We start from the raw sequence: 25380 nt of genomic DNA, 5'->3' as shown, positions 1-25380 counted from the left end.
AAAAAAAAAAAAAAAAAAAGGAAGTGGTGGGTTCCCTTCTTCAATGTTCATCTCAATTGATTGACACGCCTAACCGTAGAAAAGTGCTTCTTCCTCTCTTTTTTTCTCGTCTTCTAATAAGAAATCAAATCGAAGAAACGCTTCTTTAGAATCAAAAACAATCATGAGCAACGAGTAGTAAGTGTATCATCCCCTCTATCCTTTTGTTTGTTAACATTGTATCCTCCTTTTTCGTTTCGTCTACGCATTAGCGAATTCGTTTTTTGGTTGTAGCGATTACCTGTTCAAGCTTTTGTTGATCGGTGACTCTTCTGTTGGAAAATCTTGTCTTCTTCTTCGATTCGCTGTGAGTTTGACTTGCTTTTTTTTTAAGAATTTAGCTTAGCTCTTGTTTGTTTTAGGTTTATGTTTCGTGATTTTGGGTTTTTTTTTTTTTTTTTGTTTTACCAGGATGATGCTTACATTGACAGTTACATAAGTACCATTGGTGTTGACTTCGTGAGTTCCTCTTTTTCACCTTGTTATAGTAAAGGATTCATGTGTATGTGATCAATTGAGATTGTTCATTCCATTAAAGTTAACTTATATAAATGTGGTTCTAATTGGCAGAAAATTAGAACGATTGAGCAAGATGGGAAGACCATTAAGCTGCAAATTGTGAGTTTTTTTCTTATGAGGACTTTTTATATGATATGAATCGGATGTGATTTGTGTGTTTACTCATTTTGTACTTTACTGTTTGTTGCTGCTCTCTTTTAGTGGGATACTGCTGGACAGGAGCGTTTCAGGACCATCACTAGCTCCTACTACAGAGGAGCTCATGGCATCATTGTTAGCTTTCTTTATTATTTCCTTTCTTTACCTGCTTTCTTATTTTAAGTGGTTTAGTTTGAGATCGATATTGCAATGCTCTGTGTCCTCTGTCCTCTGAAACATGTTTGTTAGTTGAAAGAAGATCCTGAAAAAAAAACTAATTTTGATTTTTATGTTCAAAATTCCCCTTCCTTTAACTGATGATAATTGTGACAGATTGTGTATGACTGTACTGAGATGGAAAGCTTCAACAATGTGAAGCAGTGGTTGAGTGAGATCGATAGATATGCCAATGAGAGTGTATGCAAGCTTTTAATCGGTAACAAGAATGATATGGTTGAAAGCAAAGTTGTTTCCACCGAAACTGGAAAGGTAAAGCTCACATCCCTATTTAAGTTCCCAGCAAATTTTTCTGCACTCTATTTCCAGTTATGATTTTTGTTTCTTTCTTGTGCAACATCTTTTGCCTGTAACTTTCCCCTTTCCTCATTTGATTTCACAAATTGAAAACCAACAATGAACAATCACTGCGTCTGAATGTATGTATGATCATTGACCAAACTCCAGAAGTTAAAAAATCTGATTCCAGTGATTATAAATTGCATAGTTTTAGTAGCTTTTCCTCTTGACACAACTGTGATATGGTTTTCTTAAGTTTCATTTACTCATAAAAAACACTACAGGCGTTAGCAGATGAGCTCGGAATTCCCTTTCTTGAGACCAGTGCTAAGGAATCTAACAACGTCGAACAAGCATTCTTAACTATTGCTGGCGAGATCAAGAAGAAGTATGTTCACTATCTAATCTATTTTCATAATTTCCGCAATAAGTTAGCCTATATTCTTTTAGTGAATCTGATCAAAACTATTTCCGTTGATCATCATTATTTATCAAAGCGTTTTCTATAGAATTTGCTGCAAGCCTCTTTGATGCTGAACCTTCTTCATCAAAATGAACTATTAAAGTGTTATATACAATTTGCAGTTTTCTAGAATTGATGACTAATTTACAGGAAATCTACAAACATATTGTTGTGTCATGTAGCCTCAAGCTCTTGTATCTATTAATAGATTTTTTTTATATGATTGATATCTTTGTGTACAGACATTTACTGATTCACCTTTTGATTATGCAATATGGAGGATTGAGTCTCATATGGTTTACTCATTTGCTTTGCAGAATGGGAAGCCAAACGAATGCGAACAAGACATCTGGTCCTGGAACAGTCCAAATGAAAGGTCAGCCAATCCAACAGAACAGTGGCGGCGGTTGCTGCAGTCAGTAGTTAATATAAGAAAGTACTATTATCAAAACTATCTAAGACTCTTTTTTCCCCCTTTTTACTACGCGTTGTGAAAACCAATGGCTGCTGTCTAAAACATCTGAAAACTGTAATATGTCATGTCACTGTCCGAATAAGCTTTGGTGTTAATTGCAAGATCCTTCGTCTTTAATATTCGGAGATTTGCAACACGTGATTTTGACTTCACGTATATACATAATCGGAGACCTGCAACACGTGGTTTTGATTGTACATAGATTAAACTAGTACATAAATTTGTTTCTTTATAGGCTGATTATGTTCATTGCAATCAATATGATCTGATTTTGAAAACTTGCAGCTCAATAGAATGAGAAAAATATACTATAAGATAAGAGAAAAGAGTCAATACATTTTTTACATTAGCATGTGGATCAAATTAGAATGGTAGTTAGTTTTTTTTTTTCACTTTTGCTAGAAAATAACCAAATTTTTCTGATTTTGATGAAATCGTTTCGAAGTTTGGATTCATTCATCTACCCCCACAGTTTCAAAAGAAACTTTCATTCATGCACATTCTTATTTTTCTTTTAAAACTCAAAAGTGATCTTCTAAATGATTATACTACCGTGCACATTAATTGGAGATCAGTTTTTGTTAACTAATCAATTTTGTTGTTTAATTAAAGTAAGATTAAAAAAAGACACAGAAAATCTCATGACAGCGATACTTAACCGACCTGGTCCCTCTAAAGTAAAGTCTGACATAAGGCTCTCAAAACTTTGTCAAATGCAAATTCGTATTATTGGGACAATGAGAGACTTTTTCTTCCCTTTCCAAAGATGTATATTCCCGAGAAACTGAGAGAACGTATCTAATCGGGAAGAACACAACTCTCCACGTTCTTTGCCCGTCTCGTAGGTTACGCAACGCATCAGCAGCTGGGTTTTGTCTGTCTAACTTCTTTAAAAAAACTTCCTTTCTTATAGTTTGCCGTACGTTTAAAGGTGTTCTCTTCTCACTTCTTCAACACGATTCTTCTTGATGCCACAAACTCCAGTTTCTTAAATCAAACAAATCTTCTGTCTTCTGTTTTGATCCTCTTTGGTCTTTGATTTGAGTGTTAATCTGTTCTCGAAAGGAGGTGTCTCTACGGATTCAATTGAATATGCAGAAGAAACAAGAAGTTTCTGAGTACAGAGAGAGACTTAACGAGACATTGTCGTCTCCTGATCTCTCTAATGACCAAACTCTTAAAACCCTTATCAAGAAACAGCTCAATGAAGGTTTTTGTTTGTTGTTGTCGTTGATGATTTGCTATATATATACTCTTAATTTTACATTTGCTGTCAATGTTTTTATTTTCATGTTTCTTCACAGAGTGTAATGTGGATATATTGGATCGGAGAGTAGCTGCTTTATCCAGTACGATTGAGAAGCTTAGGAGTGTATCAAAAAAGGATCAAGAACTGGCTAAATCAAACAATGATGCATCTTATGGTGATTGGAAAGTATGTTTTGTATAGCTTTTGTGATTATTGTTCTTAACATTCTTAAACCAGAATTGGCATAAAGTGTTTTCTTGTTTGCAGTTGAAACATGATGATGAAGATTGTCGTGTTATGTACCGTGAAGGACTTAAAGGAAGTCCATTTCATACACTGCTCGTTGAAGGTTGCATTGATGGAACTATCGAAGACTGTAAGTTTTCTTCATTAAGAGTTTGTACCGCAAGAAAAAAAGGTTTTGGATTTGATTCTAACTTCGTTTATGCAGGTTTATGTGTATGTTTGGAATCATCATTCTATGAGAAATGGTGAGAGTTTTATTTTTCCTTTTATCAAAATGTCTCTTGTTTGCGAAGTTTGATCGTCTTATTGTTTTCTATGTTGTTTCAGGTGGCCAAGATTGACATTTCCGTCATTCAGGGTCTTAGAATCTAAATGCTTGCAAAAGTGTAGGATCGATGAACAGATATGTTTAGTGAGGTCTGTTTCACAAATTGTTATGTTTGTTCATATTGTTATTTATTCATGAAGCTAATCTAAAACCTGATTACTTTGATGATGTTTTTTTTGGGAAGAAAGGGTGAAAGCACCGTGGCCACTAACAGACAGAGAAGCTATTTTGCAGTTTTGCGTATTCGAATACTTTAAAGACGGTTTAGTCACCATTTTATTAAATTCGGTAACCAAGATTAGATTTGCATATTTTTGTTGCATCCTTATTCATTTCTTAATGATATGACAGCATCCTAAACTGTTATCTGTTAGTATCATCTTTAGATCGAAGTAGAGAGCAACGGTATAGCTGAAGTAGTGAATGCTGTGAGGATTGATTTCGTAGGCGGAGTTGCGATACAAAAGGTGACTCAAGAGAGGAGTTACGTGAGGTGAGTGTGATATGATATCATTTTGGATAACCAAAAAAAAAAATGTCTTTGGTTTTTTGTTTCTGAATTGCTAAGCTTTTTGTAGATTCATAGCAGAAGTGGATATAAAGCTGGACTTGGTCCCTCCATCTCTTATTAATTTTATGTCTAGGCAGCTCCTCGGCAACGGTTTCAAACTTTTCAAGAAGGTAAGTTTTAGGCTTTTAGCTCATAAAAAGTTGATTTGTCAGTTGCTGCTAGCTTATGTGAGAGATGTTGTGGTGTGTACTTGAATGTTTTACAGACTATAGGTTCGGTGGCTGAATCCGATGATTACAAGAGAGTTTTAGCTGATCCATTGTATACTCAGATACATGAAGCTCTGTATTCTACTGCTAAAACTAATGAAATCTGCCAAGTAAATGAGCTTTGTAGCCAACAAGGAATAGACTGTGAAGAGAATGAACCCAAGTTGGAAGCTGATGATCTATATATGGCAAAAGGAAATGAGACTCAACATGGCGAGAATGGATTTGTACCTAGCAAAAGAGATGTTCCTGAGATCCAGGAAGAAGATTGTGTAGATGAAAAAGAAGAAGATAAAAGTGTTCACTCTTCTTCTTCTTCTTCGGTAGAGGATGAAAATTTCACCGGGAAGACTCAAAACAAGGTTGGTAAAACACGGTTCTGCATAAGTCCAGAGGTGAAGCAAGCTTTAGGGACACTAGAGAGAGTGATATCAATGGTTAGAAAATCAAAAACAGATAATATTAATAATAAAACATCAACCTCTTCGGGGGAAGAAGAAGAAGCATCACCAATGCAGCATTCAGGGAGCGCTCAGATTGTTTCTAGTAGCAAAGTTTGTATTCAAGATCCTAAAACTGAACTTCTTGAGGAAGCATCCTTTGCACATTATCACAACAACAATAACAACAACAGCAACAGGTAAAAGAACCTTAAGTTCTTAAAAAAAGGTTTGCTTACGAGTAAAAGTTTTTAACCTTAAAAGAATTGTTTTATAGGAGAAGTGGATCGAGTTCTTTTGCAAGAGAAGGCAACAAAATAGCCCCTGCATCACCCGAGATCGATCTTACAACAGAGGTCCCAAGGATAACAGTCTCACAAGCCACAACTCTTTTTAGTCAAACAATAGAGAATTGTGAAGACAAACCGAGTGGTTTAAATGGAGGTAAGAGCTCAAGTGTACAGAGGAAACGTAACAACTCGGGCTGCTTTGGTTTCAGGTTTTGCGTAAGGACTTGAAAACTGGCATTGGTGTAGAAAAGCCAAAGATTTTGTTTCTTTTGAGTTGCATATACAGGGAAACATCAATTGTTTTCACTTCACTGTGGTCAGTGTTAATATTTTTCAACGGTCTAGAATCTTATGAATAAGAATGAGAAATTCGGTTGTAAAAGTTCTATTAATAATTCCAAATAAATATAATAAGATGAGATTTTGAGATTTTGATTTAAAGCATTAATAGACTTTTATTTTATTTTTAAATATTTGATTTTATATAAGCCATGAACTTTGATAGAATTTGCAAATAATTTAAAATTTCACATGGTCTTTGTAAAAATATCAAATTAGCAGTGTAAAGTTTGAGATCATGGTATTAAATTTTGTCACTTTCTTTATAATGTGGAACATTTAATTGTTTTTTCTTAACTTACAGAGAATTAAATTAACCTATAACCGAATATTTAGATCTTAAATACTATTAAAATAATTACGTTACGACGAACCGGTTCGGTTAGTGAATAAACCGAAGAAGCCCTACTTGGCTAAATGGGCTGGATCTGCGTAAAGGAATAATAAACCCTAAACAAGTCTCGTCTCTTTGTTTCTTCTCTTTTTCTTCGCCGTCTTACCTCATTAGACTTAAGAAAAATTCACAAACCCTTGAGAACAAATCTCTATCTTGTTACTTCACTGAGGAAAGAGAGCATTTTATCATCTGGATTTTGGAATCTCCGTTACGATGGAAGGTTCGGCTGATCAAACCACGAAAGCGTTATCTGAGTTAACCATGGATCCTTCTTCTACCACCTCGAATGCTGCTCCTGCTGAGCCTGCCGTTGCTGATGCTTCTGAACCTCGGAGTAAAAAGTACGTTTTCTTCTGATTGTTATTCTTTTACACTCTTGTGAATCTTCGTACGTTGATTTGATTGTATCGGATGCGTTTTGTTGAAATTCGTTTTCGTGTGTGTAGTGCTCTGAAGAAGGAACTGAAATTGAAGCAGAAAGAGGAAGAGAGGAGACGCAAGGAGGAAGAAAAGGCAAAACAAGTAAGCACTCTCTTCTGATTCGTGACATTCTTGTTGGGGAATTATCATAGATTATTGAATTTATCTTCTTGGTAGCATCTCTATCGAGAAATTTCAAGTTTGGTAGTTAATGAGATTTGATTTTATTGATGCAGCCTCCCAAGGCAAGTTCCCAGAGCCAGAAGCAAGTGGCAGCAGATGATGATGAGATGGATCCAACTGTATGAATCAGTTTGATAATTTTCCTTGTTTATCTTATGCGATGCAGCTTTACATGTGATGTAGGTATGAATCAAGTGCTCTTATTCTTTTTGTTGTTGCAGCAATACCATGAGAACAGGTTGAAATATCTTGCCGCTGAGAAGGCTAAAGGGGAGAATCCATACCCTCATAAGTTTGCTGTGTCAATGTCAATTCCTGAATACATTGAGAAGTATGGTAGTTTGAACAATGGGGATCATGTTGAAGATGCTGAAGTTTCTCTTGCTGGTATGTCTTCTAACTGCTAAATGCTAATTGAAATGGAGATGCTGAAGTTTCTCTAGCTGGTATATTTCCCTTTTATTGAAATGGAGATTCTTTGGTTGTTGAACTTTGATAGGGCGGATTATGAGCAAGCGATCTTCTTCTACCAAGCTCTTCTTCTATGATCTTCATGGTGAAGATTTCAAGGTTCAAGTGATGGCTGATGCAAGGTGAAATCCTTTGTTTACCAGATTTTGAGAAAAAAAAAAACTTATGCTGCATTACTTAGATTTATTGCCTTTTATCCTTTCAGTAAGTCAGAATTGGATGAAGCTGAGTTTGGTAAGCTCCATTCGAATTCTAAGAGAGGTGATATCGTTGGAGTCACTGGATATCCAGGTTTGTGCAGTCTCTGTTTCTTTTTACATATATATTGAGATTTGATATAATCCCAACATCCTATTCACTGTTCGCTATACTCTAATTTCAGGAAAATCTAAAAGAGGAGAATTGAGTATCTTCCCCCGATCATTTATTCTTCTTTCTCATTGCCTCCACATGATGCCGAGAAAGGCTGATAATGTGAATGTGCAGGTAGAGTTAATCCTCTGGGGCTGTTATAATACCTTAAGATTCACCTTATTTGTTTTAAACTAACCTCTTTCACTTTTATACTCAAATGTAGAAACCTGAAACCTGGGTTCCAGGTGATACGAGAAATCCTGAAGCATATGTTCTGAAAGATCAGGTATTATCAATTTTACAAAGGCCTATAAAGATTGTTGTAGCCTCTTACACTGTTGAATGTTATTTTTTTTGTGGTGGACTTGTCAGTCGATTCTAGTGACTCTATTATTCTGTTTCTATCCAAGCAAGCGTGTGATGTCTTTGTTTATTTTCAGGAATTAAGATATCGCCAGCGTTATCTTGATCTCATGTTGAACGTGGAGGTTCGTCAGATTTTTAAGACCAGAGCTAGTATCATCTCCTACATCCGCAGATTCCTCGATAGTAGAAAGTTCTTGGAGGTTCTCAATTTCTCGCAAGACAAATCTTTAGCTTCTTTTGATTTTGTCACTGGTTCGAGTGTTCTTTCCTGCATTTGATTTTCTGAAGTTTTATATAGGTCGAGACACCTATGATGAACAGAATTGCTGGTGGAGCAGCTGCTCGTCCCTTTGTGACACATCACAATGATCTAGATATGAGGCTGTTCATGCGTATCGCACCTGAACTCTTTCTTAAGCAGCTTATTGTCGGTGGCTTGGATCGTGTTTACGAGATAGGAAAGCAATTCAGAAACGAGGGTATTGACCTGACCCACAATCCGGAGTTCACCACTTGCGAATTCTATATGGCCTTCGCAGACTACAATGACCTGATGAAAATGACTGAGGATATGGTGAGTGGCATGGTCAAGGAATTAACAGGTGGTTATAAAATCAAGTATCATGCTAATGGATATGACAAGGATCCAATCGAAATAGACTTCACACCTCCATTCAGGTTTGAGACAACATCTTCATTGATTAAACTATAGCCTTTAGGATAGAGCTTTTTGTAGGAGCTTTCCTTTGGTAATAATCTATCTACCCAATTTTTGTTTTTGTAGGAGGATTGAGATGATAGGAGAGTTAGAGAAGGTGGCTAACCTTAATATACCAAAAGACTTGACTAGCGACGAAGCTAACAAGTATCTGATTGATGCATGTGCGAGGTTTGATGTCAAATGCCCTCCTCCTCAGACAACAGCTCGTCTGTTAGATAAAGTAAAATCTTCTGTCTCACAGATGCCTTTCTAGCATATTTAGTAGGATAAGAAATTTAAATCTGAAATATTGCCGTTTTTATTTTTTATTTTGCAGCTTGTTGGTGAATTTCTGGAAGTGACATGTGTGAACCCAACTTTCATCATCAACCATCCGGAGATCATGAGTCCATTGGCAAAATGGCACAGATCGAATGATGTTTTGACAGAGAGATTCGAGCTGTTCATCAACCAACATGAAGTAAGCAAAAAAAAATTAAAAAAAAAACTGATGAAACTTTTGATTCATTGCTTCCTGTCTTTAATAGTGTTTTTCGACTAACATGTTATAACTTGATCACACAAGCTCTGCAACGCCTACACGGAGCTGAACGATCCTGTGGTACAGCGCCAGCGTTTTGCTGATCAGCTCAAGGACCGACAATCTGGAGACGATGAAGCGATGGCATTAGATGAGACATTTTGCAATGCTTTAGAATACGGATTGGCTCCTACAGGTGGTTGGGGATTGGGAATCGACAGACTTACTATGCTCTTTACTGATTCACAGAACATCAAGGTCACACTCTTACCTCCAAAATATATCTCTGTGAATGATCTAAATTCTTTTTTACCTAGAACTCATGATTGGAAATAATGTTACAGGAGGTTATTCTCTTCCCAGCAATGAGGCCACCACAGGACGAGACATTAGCCGCTAAAGGTACAAATTAACTTGTACTTTAGTAATAATAATCGACAGGTAACTTTTCCCTCAGGATTGCTATTTTAAACCTGGTCTTTTGATATGTTACAGCTCCTTTGACAACAGAGAAGAACTAACGAGAGATTCTGCACAAGTTTTCAGTCTATGCTTTTAAAGTTTGGTAGTCAATTTGCTATCATGCGCTCCGTTCTCATATTACTTGTAATTGCAGACCATATTTTTCAAAAAAAAAAAAAAAGTTACCAATTAGTTTATTATCGGAAACCTTTGTAAGACGTTTTGCAATCGTTGATTGGTATTTTAGCCGTGATTTGACTTCATATTGCAGAGCGTTATTTGTTTTAATATCATATTATCATGTATTTTTTATAACCAGAGCTTACCTACCGATCGCTACTCTACATATAGTAAACTATGGTGGGTATACGAGTGGAGACAACTCAGACTAGTAACAGTTCTAGTGAAATTATTGTGTGTGTGTGTGGGCCATTTTTCTTTGCCACCGTTCAACATTATTATCAAGTGCGGTGCGTTTTTAGTTAAAAAGGAAGAGAAAATATAGCCAAAAACAAAATGTGGCCGCTCCATTGTAATATGATATCATATCTAGACCGAAGACTCTGAATTAATAAACAGGTTATTATTGTTTAAGTGGTTGAAATGGTCTAGTGTTGTTGATAAACTTGTTTAGACTAAAAGGATTGAAGGGGGAACAAAACAAAAAAAGTCATCGATTGAATATGATAGGTCATTCAGCTTTAAGCTTTGTGTTGTAATTGGGTCTCAATTCATGATAAATAATATCTCACAAGACAGCCATAAGCCAACTCATCTCCTCTCTCCAACACATGTTTCATCATGGCTCTTACCAAATATACCTTCCATTTTATTTATTGTATTTGCTATATAAATTAAGAAAAAGAAAAGTCATACCTTTCGATAGTAGTATATGCCAGTTGACACACAGAAATATTAAGAAATTACTCAGAATTAAAAAATATTTAGAACAAGAAGTACAATTTTGGTATCTGATGATATAATGATGTCATTATTTCCAGTCAAGTGTAATTTTACTTACCAATTTACCAAAACCATTCACAAGTTGAGTAAAGAAAATAATGGTGGTGGGTTCTCAAGTCTTTTTCTTTTGTTCCCCACTTTATGATTCTTTTTCATTACACCAAATCAATTGAAAAAATGAAGTTCACATATCTAATTACAGTATTTATAACCCAAAACTCAAAACCCCACCCAAAAAAATATACTCTTTTTTTTTTATATTAGAAAGAAAATTCCAACAAACCCCTCTTTCATATTCCATTGAAGAAATATGCTTTCAACATTGATGTATATTCCTCCTCTCTTGTGTTTTTTTTTTCGCTCTTCCTCCAAATCTTTTCATTGTTTCTCCAAAGAACCTGCAAAAACACACCAAAAAAACTATGAGTTCACTTGTTTATAACGATGCAATTAACCGATAGTGAAGGCTATTACCGCAAATACTAACCTTTCGTATGTGTATACAGATAACACTCAAGAGATCTTTCTTCAATAAATCTCTTCCGGGTTTGTGAATTACCATCAGCATCTGCTTAGATAAGAGTCCTTGCCAATAGCTCCAAGCATTCTACATGCTACTTCCAGCAACTTCCCTGTTTTAGTTTTCCCATCAATAAAGAAACTTTTAATTAATTATTAGGTCATGATCACAATCAATCACAATCACAATCTCCTGTCACCTAATTAAAATATTTCTGGAAAACAAAAAGCTAAAAAAGGTTTAATTAAATTAACTCAATATAATAAGTGAAGTTTAGAAACGTGAGAAGATGCTTTTAGGTAATGTGAAGAAGCTTCTTTTGATTCTTTCTTCTATTTGAAATAATCCTCACAAATCTTTCTTTCTAATTACTCCGATTATAGGAATAATCCAATAATATCTTGAAACTAATTACTTTGAGCCAAAACAGTTTCTTTCTAACATGACACAAACACAAAGCCTAATTAGTGACTCAATATGGTAAATATTGTAATAAACTCAATGAACCTACATAACTAATGTTACCGAATCTAGACACAAAATTAAATCAAACAAGAATGAATTAAATCGTACCTCTTCTCTGTTGAACAACTTTCTTAACCGAACCGGTCGATTTCTTAACCGACTCTTCTTCCTCCTCCGGGAACAAAACACCGTCAATCCCTTGAACCGAAATCCGACCGTCGGTGTAAATATCCGGATCAAACAAATAAGCAGACCGGTCACCAGAACCGAACTTAACCGAACCATCAGCTTCTTTAGCCCCAACCTTATGAGGAAAACGCAGCGTTTCATACTTAACCTTCCCAAATCTCCTAACCGAATTATACATACTCTCCTCCGTCTGGTACTCCGGTATAATGTGGTAATACATGATTTGTTCCGGAGCTCCTGGCTCGCTAAGCTGATCCGTCGTCAATTTCGCCATAGCTTCGTCGTTCGGAGCCAACACGGTGAGTACGTAACCTTCCGACACTAATCTACCCATCTCCGTCGCGAGTGACGTCAGATTCACGAGTATATCAGCCATTTCGTTGTATCCGCCGTAATGCAACAATGTGTGGATGAAATCTTTGACCTGAGCATCGCCGTTGAAGTGTTTGCGAGCACCTCCTGGTCCCGGAGCCGGAGCCGGAGCTAGCGAAGGACCTGGAGCCATAGCGGATTGAATCGGAAGCACCGGCGGAGATCCAGCGGGTACTGCGGCGGAAGCGGGTTTCTTGAGACGGTTAGTTCTCGGATCGATCTCAGGAGCACCTTCGGGTAACACGGCGGAGATTGATCTGAGACTTCTCCGTCGGTTGAAATCTTCTTGAACGGAACGAGGGATTAAAAGCCGTTCGATACCGTGGATCAACCCGTCGGGTCGGGTCAAATCATCGGGTCGGGTGATAACAGCGGAATTCACCAATCTCTTTCCTCCTCCGTTTGTTCCTTTGAGTTTACTCAAATGCAGCACTTGATCATTCCCTAACGTGACGTGTTTAACACGACCCGAATTCTCCTCAGGCCATTCGTTTGACCCGACTCGTTTTGGTATAATGTGTGACAAGAGAAGCGTTTGGAGAGATTTGAGGTTACCTGGTTGGAGCAAGAACCGTTTAAAATCCGGGTCAAGGTCACGCTCTAGCGCTTCATTGCGAGGTGCAAAAATAGTAATATTGTGACGACCGACGGCGTCTTCTAAGGTTTGGAGGAGAAGAGCCTTCTCGACTAATTCGGCTAGCTCGGTGTAACGAGAGTCGAGGAGAGCTACGAGGACGGAGTTTGAGTTTATTTGACCTGACCCTGTTACGTTGTGGTGACCCGATTCGAGAGCGGATGCATTGAGGATAAAGTAAAAGAAGAAGAGAGTAATAATGGCGGAGCAACCATAGATACAACGATCCATGGTGCTCTGTAAGATTGAAATATTCTTTTGTAGAAGAAAGTGATTAATAAAAAGCTGTTTTTAGGAGAATTTAGTACGTTTAGTTGAATCGTCGGCGATTGGAAAGTGGAGAGTGAGAGACAGAAGAGATGAAAGATAGAGAAAGATCAAAGATGTGAGAGAGCTTTTGGTGGTGGTCTGTGTTTTTGTTTGTGTATCAAAACAGGTTTGGGTTTTCGGACAGGCTGGTGGTAGGGACCACACGGTGTCTGAAAGCAAAATAAAATTCATTATTTTTAGCTCTGACTTTTTTATGTATCGGCTCGGCTCGGCTTCGGCTTCCATTACTACTGTACGTCTCCTTCTTTTAATCAACCCTTTTTATGGAGTAGTAGTATTATTTTTTATATCGGCTAAATTTTTTTATATATAAAATCATTGAAAAAACAAACACCACTTTGTTTTTTTGTCTTTATTAATAAAACTAGTATTTTTAAAAAATAAATGAAGTATATTACTATGTCAGAACAAACAAGGTCTGCTTATACTAGGTATTAAACTCTTCAGATGGAATTTCTACTTTGCAAGTGAATAACTAACTTATTGCTTTTTTTTATCTGATATTTAGGTAATCAGATGTTCATGCGCAAGAAATGAATGGTCATTTACAATATCAGATGATTTGTTACTCAAGTTAAAAATTTCTTTACAATCGATATCCCGAAATCATATATACTAAAACAAAGTAATTGTGATTTGAGTTAAGAACAAAACATTTATAATAATTTGCCTGTATTGATACGTAACCGTAACATACGTCAGAGTGAAAGTGATGGTCTTTTTAAGTTTTCTTTACAAGTCTTTAACTCTTAACATACAAAGGACTGAGACAATCAGCGCAAATACAACAAGATGATAATAAAGGGGAAAGTAGTTAATTAGTCAGTCTTCTTCTATAGTTAATGAATGATGTTAGTAGTTAATTAGTCTGTCTTCTTCTGTAGTTAAATGATGTGGTGTGATACTTGAATCGAAAGTGTAATTAAGAAACCCAACCAAACATAATAAATAAAGAAAGAAGAAGAAGAGAGACATGTGAAGCAAAGGAAGAAGCCGAAGAAGAAGGAAGAACACGTGGCTTGAATTGGAGCTGTCGGTGTAGTATGACCTAATACTACAACCATCATTTATTATTAAAATTTTTAATAGACAGAGACACACCTTTTGGTTGCTACGCTATGTTCGTGAATCGTGTAATGTCCCACCCTCAATTTCCTTCCACTTACCTGTTTTATACTCACTCGTACGCGCTCCAACTTGGCACGTGCACTTACGTCCAACCAAATCAACTAATCATGGACAGCTTCTTTTTGCAAATTGTTTCGTAGACTACTTCTCTAACTTTGTAATGATAACGCAAATTCTCATTGTTCCCGCCTGATAGGAAGACAAGCTTTAAGGCCCAATTGAATTAAGTTAAAACCCATTATTTCAAAGTCTCGTTTATCTTATTTTCCTTGGCCCCTGATTATATCTACGGGCTTAACTCTTTTGACTAGAACGATTTGAAATCCATATGAAGAAAACAGTTAATCAAATATAGGCCCTAGGGATATGTTCTAAAGAAGTTATGAGCTTTAAACGATTTGGCAATGAATGAATCAACCTATGTAGTATATGTATACATGCATTGACATTATTGACCTAATAGGAGGATCACTTTTTAGGATGCTGGATGCATAATTTGATTCAAATGTGATTCAAATTATGCATCCAGCATCCTATACCCTTATGTTATCCTCATGATCATGTTCATTTAGTTCATTCTGCCAAACTGAAACCTGTATATCGTTAAAAAAAAGTGAGAATGGGTTATATAATTACAGCTATATAAAACCTATGACAAACAAAGATTCCAAGGTCACCAACTTTAAAAAATTTCGTAACCGTCCCACTAGGTGAATTACCTTTTTTGCATTTGAAGAAATAAAATAATCGGATCTTTGAATAACAAGAAAATGTAAGGTCCAAGTATAAATTAACTAAAGTGTTGCCGAAAGAGCCGAAAGATAATACATTTTTAAAAAACCCTCCTGATTTTAATACTAACAACAAAATAACAACCAAGACATTCTTAATAAAAATATTATCTTATATAAGTAAGTTGAATCCTGCAGCATTTCCTTTCAATACAAGACACGCACGATTTCACTTAAAATACGATTTATGTTTACGGTTTTTTTTGTAGGATACATGAAATATATTATTTTAGCAATCAATGGTTGGGGGAATGGGTTTGGTTGTTCAGTCTTCATTAAATAAAAAAGCCATATTTTACAGATTAATTTTTAAAATATGTTTTTGGGTTGTGTTGGGGCTAGAAACAACAATTAGAAGAATAAGTTTGTAAAATGAGATCTGGGCAGATTTTCGGTACAAATCGACTTAGAACTATGAAAAACAATGAACTGGACTTTTGTATTCACTTTTTCTATTGATTCGCTCTGAGCTTGATTACATGTGTTGTGTCCTTCACATTCATCTGCTATTTAAACTAAAATTCCTCGAAACCCTTCCTGAACGTCTCGCTGCAATCTCGGCTCCCCAATCCCGATTTCTTCTCCAGGTTGACTTCATCCTCCTGCTCGGGTTTTCCTCCATGGGCCCTTACTGGGCCTCTTTTCCTGGCCTGCGCGTACGCCCTAATGGGCTTATTTGGTGGGCCTTATGATCGTCGAAACCCAACACCAACAATTGCCCCCCAGCCTTTTAACCTATTTTTGGGAGGGTTGAAAGGCGAATATCCAGAGAATCTTTCATGTCGTTTCGGTTTCGCGATCTTCCTCGGGGAAGGGGCAAAACATGCGGAGGCGACTCGTCGAGCTGTTCGTGAGGCCAAGGAGCGGATGTCCCAAGACTACCGGGCGGTGCTGGATTCAGTGAAGAGCAAGTGGGAGAGGAAGAAAGAGCAGACCGCGGTCGAGAGCGATCTCGCAGAGATCGAATCCAACCTTCTTTTGATCAAGCAGATCGACGGGGGGAGGACATCAATTGCGGAGGAGGTGCAAGTTCTCGAGATGCAGCGGGCGGTCCTTGCGGTTAGGTCCAACTCCTTGGCGGTTTCGGACTTTTCGGTGAGCAAATTGGACCTTCCTCAGATCTCGGAAGACTCGGTCGCGCCCATGGAGGTTGACGCCGGAACCGGGGTCCCGCGCGGTCTGGACGAGCATGGGAGCAACGCGAGTGCCGCGAAGGATCCGGAGGCTGGGACCGGGGAAGAAGACGTTTGAGTTATGGCGTCTTTATTTTATTTATCGTTTTGAACTTGCGTTATTTGCCCGAAAGGGCTTTTAAATCTTTTGTTATGACTTGCCCGGGGGGGTTTTAACCCAAGACTTTATTTCTTTTCGTTTTTTGGAATCAACTGCCTGGGGAGGCATTTAAACCCTTGTTCTTTTCATATTGTCTTTGTTAACTGTTTCGGGTCGAAACGCGTGAGTTCTAATATGTACTCGGGGTATACGGAACTCTCCTAGGCCGGCTTACGGACAGCGGGAAATGTTCCCCGGGCACTTAATTTGTGAACTCCGTAGAATTCACTAAAAATTTGCTATTTGGGGATGAAGTCCTTTGAGGTTTTCCAAATTGGGTAGTGAAATCTTATTTGCTTTCACGTGAGGTCGTGGGGTGCGGACTGTTAGCTAGAGCTGTGTTGACCTTTTTTTTTTTTTTTTGTTTTTGATGAAGTGTTCGAAAAAGCTTGAAACGGTTGCAAGACAGTGCGAAATTCGCATGTGCTGTTTGGTGTCGTAGGTACGTTTATTTGTAGGCAATTTCGTCGCGCCGTTAGAAAGAGTTATTGTTTGTTGATTTGGTATATTTGGTAACGGTGCACCAGGTCATGGTAAAATTCGCGTTTTATTTGGAAAGATTTTGCGGAGCGGATCGAGTTGGGAAGGTGGCTGCGCTCAGGATATTGAGCTGCCTACGTACCCCGTAAGGGGATCAAGCCAGGTCGTAGTTCGATTATTATGGATACCTCTTAGAAGTATTTTTTGAGGTTCATGACGTTCCAAGGCCGGAGCTCGGCTTTACCGTTGCTCTCGTCTACGAGGCGATATACGCCATTGCGAACGACCTCGGTGATACGGAAAGGTCCTTCCCATTTGGTTCCCATTTTGCCGGCTTTTTTTTCTTTTCTGTGATCGAACATTCGACGGAGTACTCGGTCCCCGACGGCGAAACGCCGAGGTCGGATCTTCGAGTTATAGAAGCGAGCGATGGCATTCTGGTAATTTTGAACTCGCACGTAGGCTTGTTCTCTCTTCTCGTCGATGACGTCGAGGTGATCGCGCAGCGCTTCGCTATTTTCCTCCTCATTCTCGGGGGAAACAGCTCGGCGAATACTGCCTATGGTAACTTCTGCCGGTATTACGGCCTCAATTCCGTAGGCTAAGGAGAACGCGGTCTCGCCCGTGCTGCCACGCGGCGTAGTTCGGGTGGCCCACAATACTCCGGGGAGCTGAGCGTCCCAGCCTGACTTCGCCGAGGTGTACTACTAAAACCATTTACGGTGCTTTTGATGACTTATGGATCTCGGCCAGAGCGGCCCGCTCCTCTTCTGCTCGGGCGAAATTAATCGACCTATGGAGTGCGTCGTCGAGCGACGGGGGTTGTCGAACGGTGAGCTCTTCGCGGAATTTCGAGGTGTACCATAAGCCATGCCGAAGGGCTGCCAGGGCAACCTCGTCGTTTAGGTTGGTTATCCTGGCTTTGGTTGACTTGAAGCGATTGATGTAATCGCGGAGCGGTTCGTCTTTTTCTTGGACGAGAAGCCAAAGGTCTGATTCGGTCACCTTAGCTTGGAAAAAGACTGAATACTGCTTCAAAAATGCCGAGGCGAGCTGATCGAAGCTGTCAATGGAGTTAGATTCCAAAGAGGCGAACCATTCCAACGCCGGTCCCACCAGGTTCTCGGCGAAGTAACGGCAGTAGCCGGCTTCACACTCGTCGTCGGTGAGATAAGCTTTTGTTATGGCTAATCTGAAAGCTCGGAGGTGCGCTCCCGGGTCCGTTATGCCCGTGTATTTGGGAAGGCGGAGCTTGCCCACGTCACGAAGGCGAACCTTCGTGATTCGGTCTGTGAACGGGGTACGCCTTGTTTTGGCGATCACGCGATCGATGTCTGGGGCTGCGCTTGTTGCCAGGTGCACCTTAGAGCGGATTTGGGCCATCTCGGCGCTTGCCTTATTCATGTACTCGGTTAGGAACTGCGCGATGAATGCGCCGCTACTCGGAGGTCCGGGAAGACCGAGATCCTCGGTCGTTATTCCTCGTGACACCCCATTTCTGAGTTCTCCTGTCGGGACTGGATCCAGTCTCACCGAGGAGCCCTCCAGAGCCCCCGAGGTGCGGAGGACCTGCCCTGCTGACCCGACGTCCCCGGATGGGGGATGCTCGTCACGTCGCGAGCTCGCGTTACTATTTAAGACCGACGAGCTCGGAGCTCCGTTGCTCTCTAACGGCGCGAAAACGGGTAACGTTCTGATCCCGGGCGGGGTAACGTGGACCGCCTCAAAGTCGAGACGAGTCCGGGGAAGCGCTCTTTCCGTGGGATTGGTTAAAGCTGTTCCCGAAGAGTACGCGGAATCCCGATAGGGTCCGAGATTTGCGCGAGAAGCGAGCTCTTGTTCATGCCGCTCGATTCTGTTCATGAGGGCCCGATTTGTCGCATCTTGACTTTGGGTCTTATCGATCAGAACGGCGAGCATTCCGCGAATCTCGGACAGATCGTTGCTGACGGGGGTCCCGGAGGAGACCACCGGCGCATGGTGCTGTCCGGGTCGGTTCGTTCCGTTATTCTCTGAACGAGTCCATACTCGGGACTGATTCCTGTTTCCTGTCAAGATCGCGGGGGCCGTGGGAACAACCCCGACGGTAACCCCTGGGTTTGTACTACCGAGATTCTGAGTTTGGGCGGGTCTGTGATGAGTGAGACCCGAACCTCCCAAAATACTTTGGTTCGGTGCTTGACTGTCGTCAAGTGATGAGCCTGTCCCGGGTCTGACTAGATCTGTAACCTCGTTATCGGACTGGGCTGACGCGGGTGCACCCTGGGAAGGTGCACTGATGGAGGTGGATCCGTGGACTGCCGCTGGTGGAGCAGTCTCTGAGATGATTGTGTTAGCGGTGGATGGATCCATTTCGCTGGAGTTCAAAGCAGTCGATTTTTGAGAATAGAAAGACCTAAGTCCCCACAGGCGGCGCCAAATTGTTGGGGCTAGAAACAACAATTAGAAGAATAAGTTTGTAAAATGAGATCTGGGCAGACTTTCGGTACAAATCGACTTAGAACTATGAAAAACAACGAACTGGACTTTTGTATTCACTTTTTCTATTGATTCGCTCTGAGCTTGATTACATGTGTTGTGTCCTTCACATTCATCTGCTATTTAAACTAAAATTCCTCGAAACCCTTCCTGAACGTCTCGCTGCAATCTCGGCTCCCCAATCCCGATTTCTTCTCCAGGTTGACTTCATCCTCCTGCTCGGGTTTTCCTCCATGGGCCCTTACTGGGCCTCTTTTCCTGGCCTGCGCGTACGCCCTAATGGGCTTATTTGGTGGGCCTTATGATCGTCGAAACCCAACACCAACAGGTTGGTATGAAACTATGAATGTTCATTTTTCTCTCTTTAAGTGTATGAATCTATTTTATTTACAAAGATGTGAAAAAAAAAAAAAAAAAACAGTTGCATGGGATTCACCAAATGATGAAATAAATGAACTAGGGTCACATCAAAAGCTGAATTAGTGAGAGAGAGTGTATAGTAAAAAGACAATTGAAACACAACAAAGCAGATAAAACTAGGAAAAAAAAACACACAGAGATGAAATAGGAAAGAAGAGTAATTAGAGAGATGCAGAAGAAAGAGGTGGGTAGTGGTGGTAGCCAACACCTGAATTAATGCTTTAACACTAATGACAAGTGATTTTTTTCCGTGGTCCCCCCCTATAATTACCTCACACACCTGCAAACAAGTTCTCTCAAACCCCCCCTTGAATGAAAAGGACAGCTTCCCATTATAAACTCTAAAACTCCCACTTTTCTTTTTCACCCTCTAAATCTTACTGCATGTCACTAAATATTTACCACATCAGCTAATCAATGTTGATATGTTTTGTTGTAGGAGTGATAGACATAACACACACCAAACTAAACTCTCAATTCTGTGTTTATGTTGTTATTTCTGGTTATCCTCTTTTCATTTTAGTATTCATGGAATTTGGTCTAACGAATCCAACTCCCATATCAAATCCGAATGTTGGGATGGTTTTAGTCACACCAATAAAGATCGACAAATTACATAATCACAAATTCAGTTTAGAAAATTCACATTTGACGATCATACAATCCCATACCATCGAGGAAATTTAAAATCACAACACCAAAGATTTGACAAAAGGCAGAATCAGAAGAAGAAGCTTAGACACACAACAACAACAACAACTCTCTCACAACACAGATCGAACTATTAACAAAGAGACAACAAATTTGTTTCATGAAGCCTTCTCTCATTTCACCTAATCAAAATGCCTAACGGCTCTCGGTGTCGTCGTCGTCGCCACCACCGTAGTATTAGCTCCTCCTCCACCGCCTCTACTCGTTATGTCCCTATTCCGGTATACTTCAGTAAACGAAGGTCTCGGCGATGATGAAAGAGACTTTGAAACCCTCGGAGACGAAACAGATTCCCTCTGCGACGGACTTCTCCAAAACCCGGCGCCGTAAAACCTATTCCACATCTCTTTCTCCAATGCCACCACGGCCTCGTCGTCTTCATCGGTCTCCTCCTCCTCCGTCGTAAACCCCGCCGATATAGGTTTTCCGATATACTTCAGATCCAAGAAATTATCATCGTCGTCGTCCTCGGAGACGTCTTCGCTATCCAAAGGATGAATAGCGAACTCTGAGTTCTGAAAAACCCGCCGCTCGTCGGTCGGAAGCGGCGGAAGGATACCGTTCTTGACGAGTTGTTTACGGCGGCGGTTACGGATAGCGCGACGGCAGATACCTTTAGGGACTTTGTAGATGGCGAGAACGAGGAGGTTAACGAGTCCGCAGGGACAACAACACCAGACGGCGGCGCAACTTGCGGTTGTACCACCGCAAAACTCGGCGGGAGTGGATCCGCCGCAAGTGGCTCGAGGAGAAGGGGAAGAGAGGCTTCGTTGGAGTAAAGGCTGTCTACGGTGACTACGTGAAGGAGAAGACGATGGTGTATCTGATGGTTTCGTTTGCCTCGAGATCTGTCTTGGATCGTAACGTAACGTCGTCGTCTTGTTCATTTTCTTGAATCGTGTTGTTCTTTCTTCTTCTTCTTCTTGCTTCAATTTTTTTTTGTATCACAAAGAAATTGAAAATTTCGAAAGGCCAAAACGCAAACAACCACGGAGTAATCTAATCTCCGGTGATGGCGACGGCGAGAAGAAGAAGAAGAGAGGCCAAAAAGAAAAAATAGAGAAAAGATGAGTGACCCAAATCGTTTAATTTTTGACACAAAGAGAAAATAAAATTGTGTTACGGTCGTCCAAAATTGGAGGGAGAGGGATGAGTTTTGGATTTTTGTGGTAAGGACTTGTTGGGTCGTGGGAAGGTTAAAGAAGAAGGAAGAAGGAGAGGTTGATTTGTTCTGTCTTTATATATATACATAAGAGAGAGAGATCGATAGATAGATAGAGAGAGATAAGACACAACAAGGAGAGAGTCCAACGAAAGTCTTTTAATTGTTTATCTTCTTCAGGTTGGGGCTTACTCTGTTCTTTCTTCTCTCTCTATAACAAACTTTAGTTGTAAAATCATATTTTGACCGCAAAACCCCTGCAATTATGACTTATCACTGTAAATTTATCTTTCTACATTTACTCGTGTGCACTAATTCGATTACAAATTTTTGTTCATATATTTTCTAAAATTGATTTATTGGTTAATAAAGAAAATAAAAGAAGAAAGCATATCATTATTGCACATAAGGCTACGAAAATGACATTTTTTTGTTGTCGAGAGAGAGATATAAATTTAATGATTAGCTTATCTATCAATACACGTATGTGTTTGTGTATTTTTTTCAAATATCTGACAGTATCTGGATTTAATTTATTAGACGTCATCTTCTATCGTTTCTGTAGATGTTGATTGGTTTGTTTTTTTCCCGAATTTTTTTTTTTTCGTCAACGAATTTGATGATTTAATCAACAACAAAACAAAACAAAACCAAGTATGGCGTACCACTATCAATTAAAACATGTATTATATATTATTATCTGGAAAGCTTTTTAAATTTTTCTTAATTTTGGGGAGACTGGTTCATGCCTTCGAGGCATATTGGTAAAAAAAGGTCAATATGCAAATACTTATCTTGAAAATATTTGGAGCAAGAGAAAAGTAACACAGTATTTTTCTCAAGAACCTTTTTGGCAACCAAATAAAAAAAGAAAAGTAATTAAGAAAATATCATTCTACCTGTGAACCTAAATGACACATCAATCTTAATTTCTTTCTTTTTTTTCTTTATACATTGACAAGTTTTTTTTTCGAAAGACATTTTAACGTCAAAAATAATGCCATGAAAGATATGCCGGCACAAACTTCCACGAGTTGTGTGATTAAGTAAACGCGTTTAAAATAGAAATATCAGTTTCTGGTTCAAAGTTTTTAAATTACAGTCCCAAAATGTGTAATGAGTATATAATGCTAATAGTAACTCCAAAACACAACAGACGAGAAGGAATCAATCCATTAGTGGCAAAGGTAAATACCTTAAAATCGGACTATAAATTTTATGAAATAGTAGTGAACAAGTTGAAAAGATTTGCTTTTTACAGTGGTCACTCATCATCAGTCATCACTACCTGTGGACCGGGTTGGGTTACATACAAGATCCCTCACGACCCCAGGAGTTGCTGCAATGTATAGAATAAAGACTGATTCTCACTTTCTCCTTTTCAAAAAGATATCCGCGAGTATCTTTATCTAGAGTACTCGGAAAGTCGTATTTTACATATGTATGTCATGTAACTAGAATCAAAGATTTGAGTATTTTGGCTTAGATATTCGGTGACAAATGTTTTTGGATGCGTATACCAAGTCTTGCATAAGTTAACACATGATGATCAATGGCCTGAAACAAAACAAAACATAACAAAACAAAAGATTGGCAAAAAGATACGCGGCCTACGCATAGATAGATTCATCAGATTAGATGTAACGCTCCTCAAAATTTCAACTAGCTCACCTAACATTATTTTCTTACAACAGTTTTTTGTTCTCTTAAAATAGTGATTGATTTCCTTTCACGTCAAATTATTTCTTCTATTAAGAGGTACCTATTGACAACTTGCATGGGTCCTGTTAGTATACAAGTATAGGGGGAGGAAGCAACCAAAATGGGTATAATTAACTAATATAAACCATGTTTCAAATTAAGGTCTATTACTCGAATACATACTTACAATATATGGACCCTCTATGCATCTCTAATGTGGACAGGAAATGTTTCAGTTTTTTCATCTTGTCTGCATCCAAATTTTATACATTATTTAATTCTTAATGGTCAAATCATGTCATTTTCTACTTCACGTACGCGATCGACAATATATAAAAATACATGTCATAATAGAGAAAGAGAAGTATTGACAATATGTAGATAATATGATAGCTTGATTCCAACAATTTTATAGTTAAAAAATCCTAATCAAATTTACACAACCTCCTCAAGTAGAAAATGATTAAAGAAGATGAAAATGGAGGAAGAGGATGTTTCCGCAAGTGCACGAGAGAACGAAAGTAGAAAAGGACATCGTATAACGTTTCATAAGTCATAATCATTATCTTCTCTCTCTCTCTTGCTTCTTTCTTCATCAGAAAGTTCCATAAGACTACAAAAATCTCATGTCTGGGATCTTTGTTTTGTACTTTGCACTGAACTAAGGATATATATATACATGTGAATTATTAAGTACAAGGTTATTTTTGTTGCTTAACTTGTAATATAGTCATTTGAACAATTGAATTAGTGATATGGCTATGTATGAATGCTCGCGGAGAAAAAGAAAAAAAAAAAACGAGTATGCAACAACTTACGAGAGGTTTATTTTTATTTTCATTGGTTGATTTGATATTTGGATTGATGGTCCCTTTCAATTTTGTGAAAGAAATGACACGTGTTAACCAGAAATGGAAAAAGCATCAATGCAAATATTTCAAATCTTGAACTAACTTGTCACTAAAATGTATTATTGGGATATTTTATAAGAAAAAACATGGCACTACAACAGAATGGGATACACACAAACGACGACACAGCCATACGCGTGTAACGTGTTCAGTTGTCAATTACGATGATGATCATGTTCAGACAAAGGGTGGACATAATGACAATTCAGGTTTGGTCCGCGACTGTTTCGTTGATGCAAAATTTATAGCTGGATTGATTTTCGTATGACTTTTATTTGGGTGTAGATTATAGAATAGCTATAAATTACAGTATTTTTAATTTAAATTAATATACATTAAAAAATATTATCTATAGATTTTATTTAAAATTAAGCTGGTTCACTCAGTTGGGTTGAAATAGTTTTGAATTAATTTCAATTTATTTCGGGTGGAATTAAATTTCGTTAAAAACCATGATTGTATAAGCGGGGTAGGCCTAATTTAATATTATATATTATGGGTCTCAAATCAGGCCTGAATCAAAGCCCAATTAGGCTGTAGACATATTGGTAAACCATTTCAATATCTCGTTTCGGTCATAATCACTTTTGTTTTTTTTTATTTATATAAATGTATAATTTCCCGAGCGGTTCTTGATATATTTGATTAAAATTTCGGATTTGTTTCTCTAGTTTATGGGTACAAAATGGGTTGGTTCTTAATGGTTAGGTTTAAACATATATATATTATATACAACAAAAAATAACACCAAAAAACGAATGAGAAGTTAAGCAAAATTGTCATATAGTGATGAAATGTTCCTTTTTGGCCGGTCTCTCCCGACCAATCCGACGTGAATTTTGATGTCCTTTCTCTGACCAATCTTACGTTTCATAAGAAGACCCACGTTCCGGTCACATTGATCTTCTTCACTTCGGGCATTAGTCACGCACTAAGTTTTGTTGGAACTTATCACCGAAACATTTTTGTATGTATGGTTCGTGTATACAGGTGTATTTATTTTAACAAACACGCTTACAAAAGAACAGCATAAACATTTTTGTCTTAAATGATCAATCGAGATACAACTTCTACAAG

General features: G+C 38.6%; 5 protein-coding genes across 6 annotated transcripts; 3 read left to right on the top strand and 2 right to left on the bottom strand.

The window, feature by feature from the left end:
• On the top strand, positions 8–2269 carry LOC104745383 (ras-related protein RABD1). Its single transcript, XM_010466594.2, has 8 exons — positions 8–177; positions 274–346; positions 451–498; positions 610–657; positions 760–831; positions 1030–1185; positions 1497–1600; positions 1993–2269. Exons 1-8 carry the CDS (start codon positions 164–166, stop codon positions 2096–2098), a joined length of 621 nt encoding a protein of 206 aa, XP_010464896.1. The 5' UTR covers positions 8–163; the 3' UTR covers positions 2099–2269.
• Positions 3056–5910, top strand: LOC104745384. Of its 2 annotated transcripts, XM_010466596.2 has the most exons (11): positions 3056–3081; positions 3216–3360; positions 3455–3585; positions 3667–3775; positions 3851–3890; positions 3973–4062; positions 4162–4261; positions 4360–4466; positions 4552–4654; positions 4750–5393; positions 5471–5910. In XM_010466596.2, exons 2-11 carry the CDS (start codon positions 3243–3245, stop codon positions 5709–5711), a joined length of 1683 nt encoding a protein of 560 aa, XP_010464898.1. In that variant the 5' UTR covers positions 3056–3081; positions 3216–3242; the 3' UTR covers positions 5712–5910. The 2 variants fall into 2 exon arrangements, with proteins under 2 accessions (XP_010464898.1, XP_019092438.1); XM_019236893.1 differs by lacking the exon at positions 3056–3081 and having other exon boundaries at positions 3219–3360; positions 4750–5371; positions 5503–5910.
• On the top strand, positions 6283–9979 carry LOC104745385 (lysine--tRNA ligase, cytoplasmic). Its single transcript, XM_010466597.2, has 15 exons — positions 6283–6560; positions 6666–6741; positions 6876–6941; positions 7044–7209; positions 7322–7415; positions 7499–7584; positions 7676–7779; positions 7871–7933; positions 8088–8213; positions 8312–8691; positions 8798–8954; positions 9051–9194; positions 9300–9512; positions 9599–9656; positions 9750–9979. Exons 1-15 carry the CDS (start codon positions 6433–6435, stop codon positions 9773–9775), a joined length of 1887 nt encoding a protein of 628 aa, XP_010464899.1. The 5' UTR covers positions 6283–6432; the 3' UTR covers positions 9776–9979.
• On the bottom strand, positions 10741–13269 carry LOC104745386 (fasciclin-like arabinogalactan protein 18). Its single transcript, XM_010466598.2, has 3 exons — positions 11773–13269; positions 11167–11311; positions 10741–11077 (listed from the first exon to the last, which is right to left on the bottom strand). The coding sequence occupies exons 1-2, from the start codon at positions 13088–13090 to the stop codon at positions 11241–11243; spliced, it is 1389 nt and encodes a 462-aa protein (XP_010464900.1). The 5' UTR covers positions 13091–13269; the 3' UTR covers positions 10741–11077; positions 11167–11240.
• Positions 20421–21874, bottom strand: LOC104745388. The gene has a single exon (XM_010466599.2). It carries the CDS (start codon positions 21414–21416, stop codon positions 20652–20654), a length of 765 nt encoding a protein of 254 aa, XP_010464901.1. The 5' UTR covers positions 21417–21874; the 3' UTR covers positions 20421–20651.

This window comes from Camelina sativa, chromosome 15 (assembly GCF_000633955.1).
Source record: "Camelina sativa cultivar DH55 chromosome 15, Cs, whole genome shotgun sequence".
In the NCBI taxonomy this organism is placed as follows: Eukaryota; Viridiplantae; Streptophyta; class Magnoliopsida; order Brassicales; family Brassicaceae; genus Camelina; species Camelina sativa.
The sequence above is the reverse complement of the archived record's forward strand: the minus strand, read 5'-3'. Positions and strand labels throughout refer to the sequence as shown.

Excerpts from the sequence above, each read along its gene's own strand:
- LOC104745383 (XM_010466594.2), top strand. Across the intron at positions 499-609 it reads GTACCATTGGTGTTGACTTC|AAAATTAGAACGATTGAGCA; the intron begins GTGAGTTCCTCT and ends TCTAATTGGCAG. Across the intron at positions 1,601-1,992 it reads GCTGGCGAGATCAAGAAGAA|AATGGGAAGCCAAACGAATG; the intron begins GTATGTTCACTA and ends TTTGCTTTGCAG.
- LOC104745386 (XM_010466598.2), bottom strand. The coding sequence starts at position 13,090 with ATGGATCGTTGTATCTATGGTTGCTCCGCCATTATTACTCTCTTCTTC. Across the intron at positions 11,312-11,772 it reads AGTTGTTCAACAGAGAAGAG|GGAAGTTGCTGGAAGTAGCA; the intron begins GTACGATTTAAT and ends AAACTAAAACAG.
- LOC104745384 (XM_010466596.2), top strand. The coding sequence starts at position 3,243 with ATGCAGAAGAAACAAGAAGTTTCTGAGTACAGAGAGAGACTTAACGAG. Across the intron at positions 3,776-3,850 it reads TGATGGAACTATCGAAGACT|GTTTATGTGTATGTTTGGAA; the intron begins GTAAGTTTTCTT and ends TCGTTTATGCAG. Across the intron at positions 4,262-4,359 it reads TCACCATTTTATTAAATTCG|ATCGAAGTAGAGAGCAACGG; the intron begins GTAACCAAGATT and ends TATCATCTTTAG.
- LOC104745388 (XM_010466599.2), bottom strand. The coding sequence starts at position 21,416 with ATGAACAAGACGACGACGTTACGTTACGATCCAAGACAGATCTCGAGG.
- LOC104745385 (XM_010466597.2), top strand. The coding sequence starts at position 6,433 with ATGGAAGGTTCGGCTGATCAAACCACGAAAGCGTTATCTGAGTTAACC. Across the intron at positions 7,934-8,087 it reads CATATGTTCTGAAAGATCAG|GAATTAAGATATCGCCAGCG; the intron begins GTATTATCAATT and ends GTTTATTTTCAG. Across the intron at positions 8,214-8,311 it reads ATAGTAGAAAGTTCTTGGAG|GTCGAGACACCTATGATGAA; the intron begins GTTCTCAATTTC and ends AGTTTTATATAG.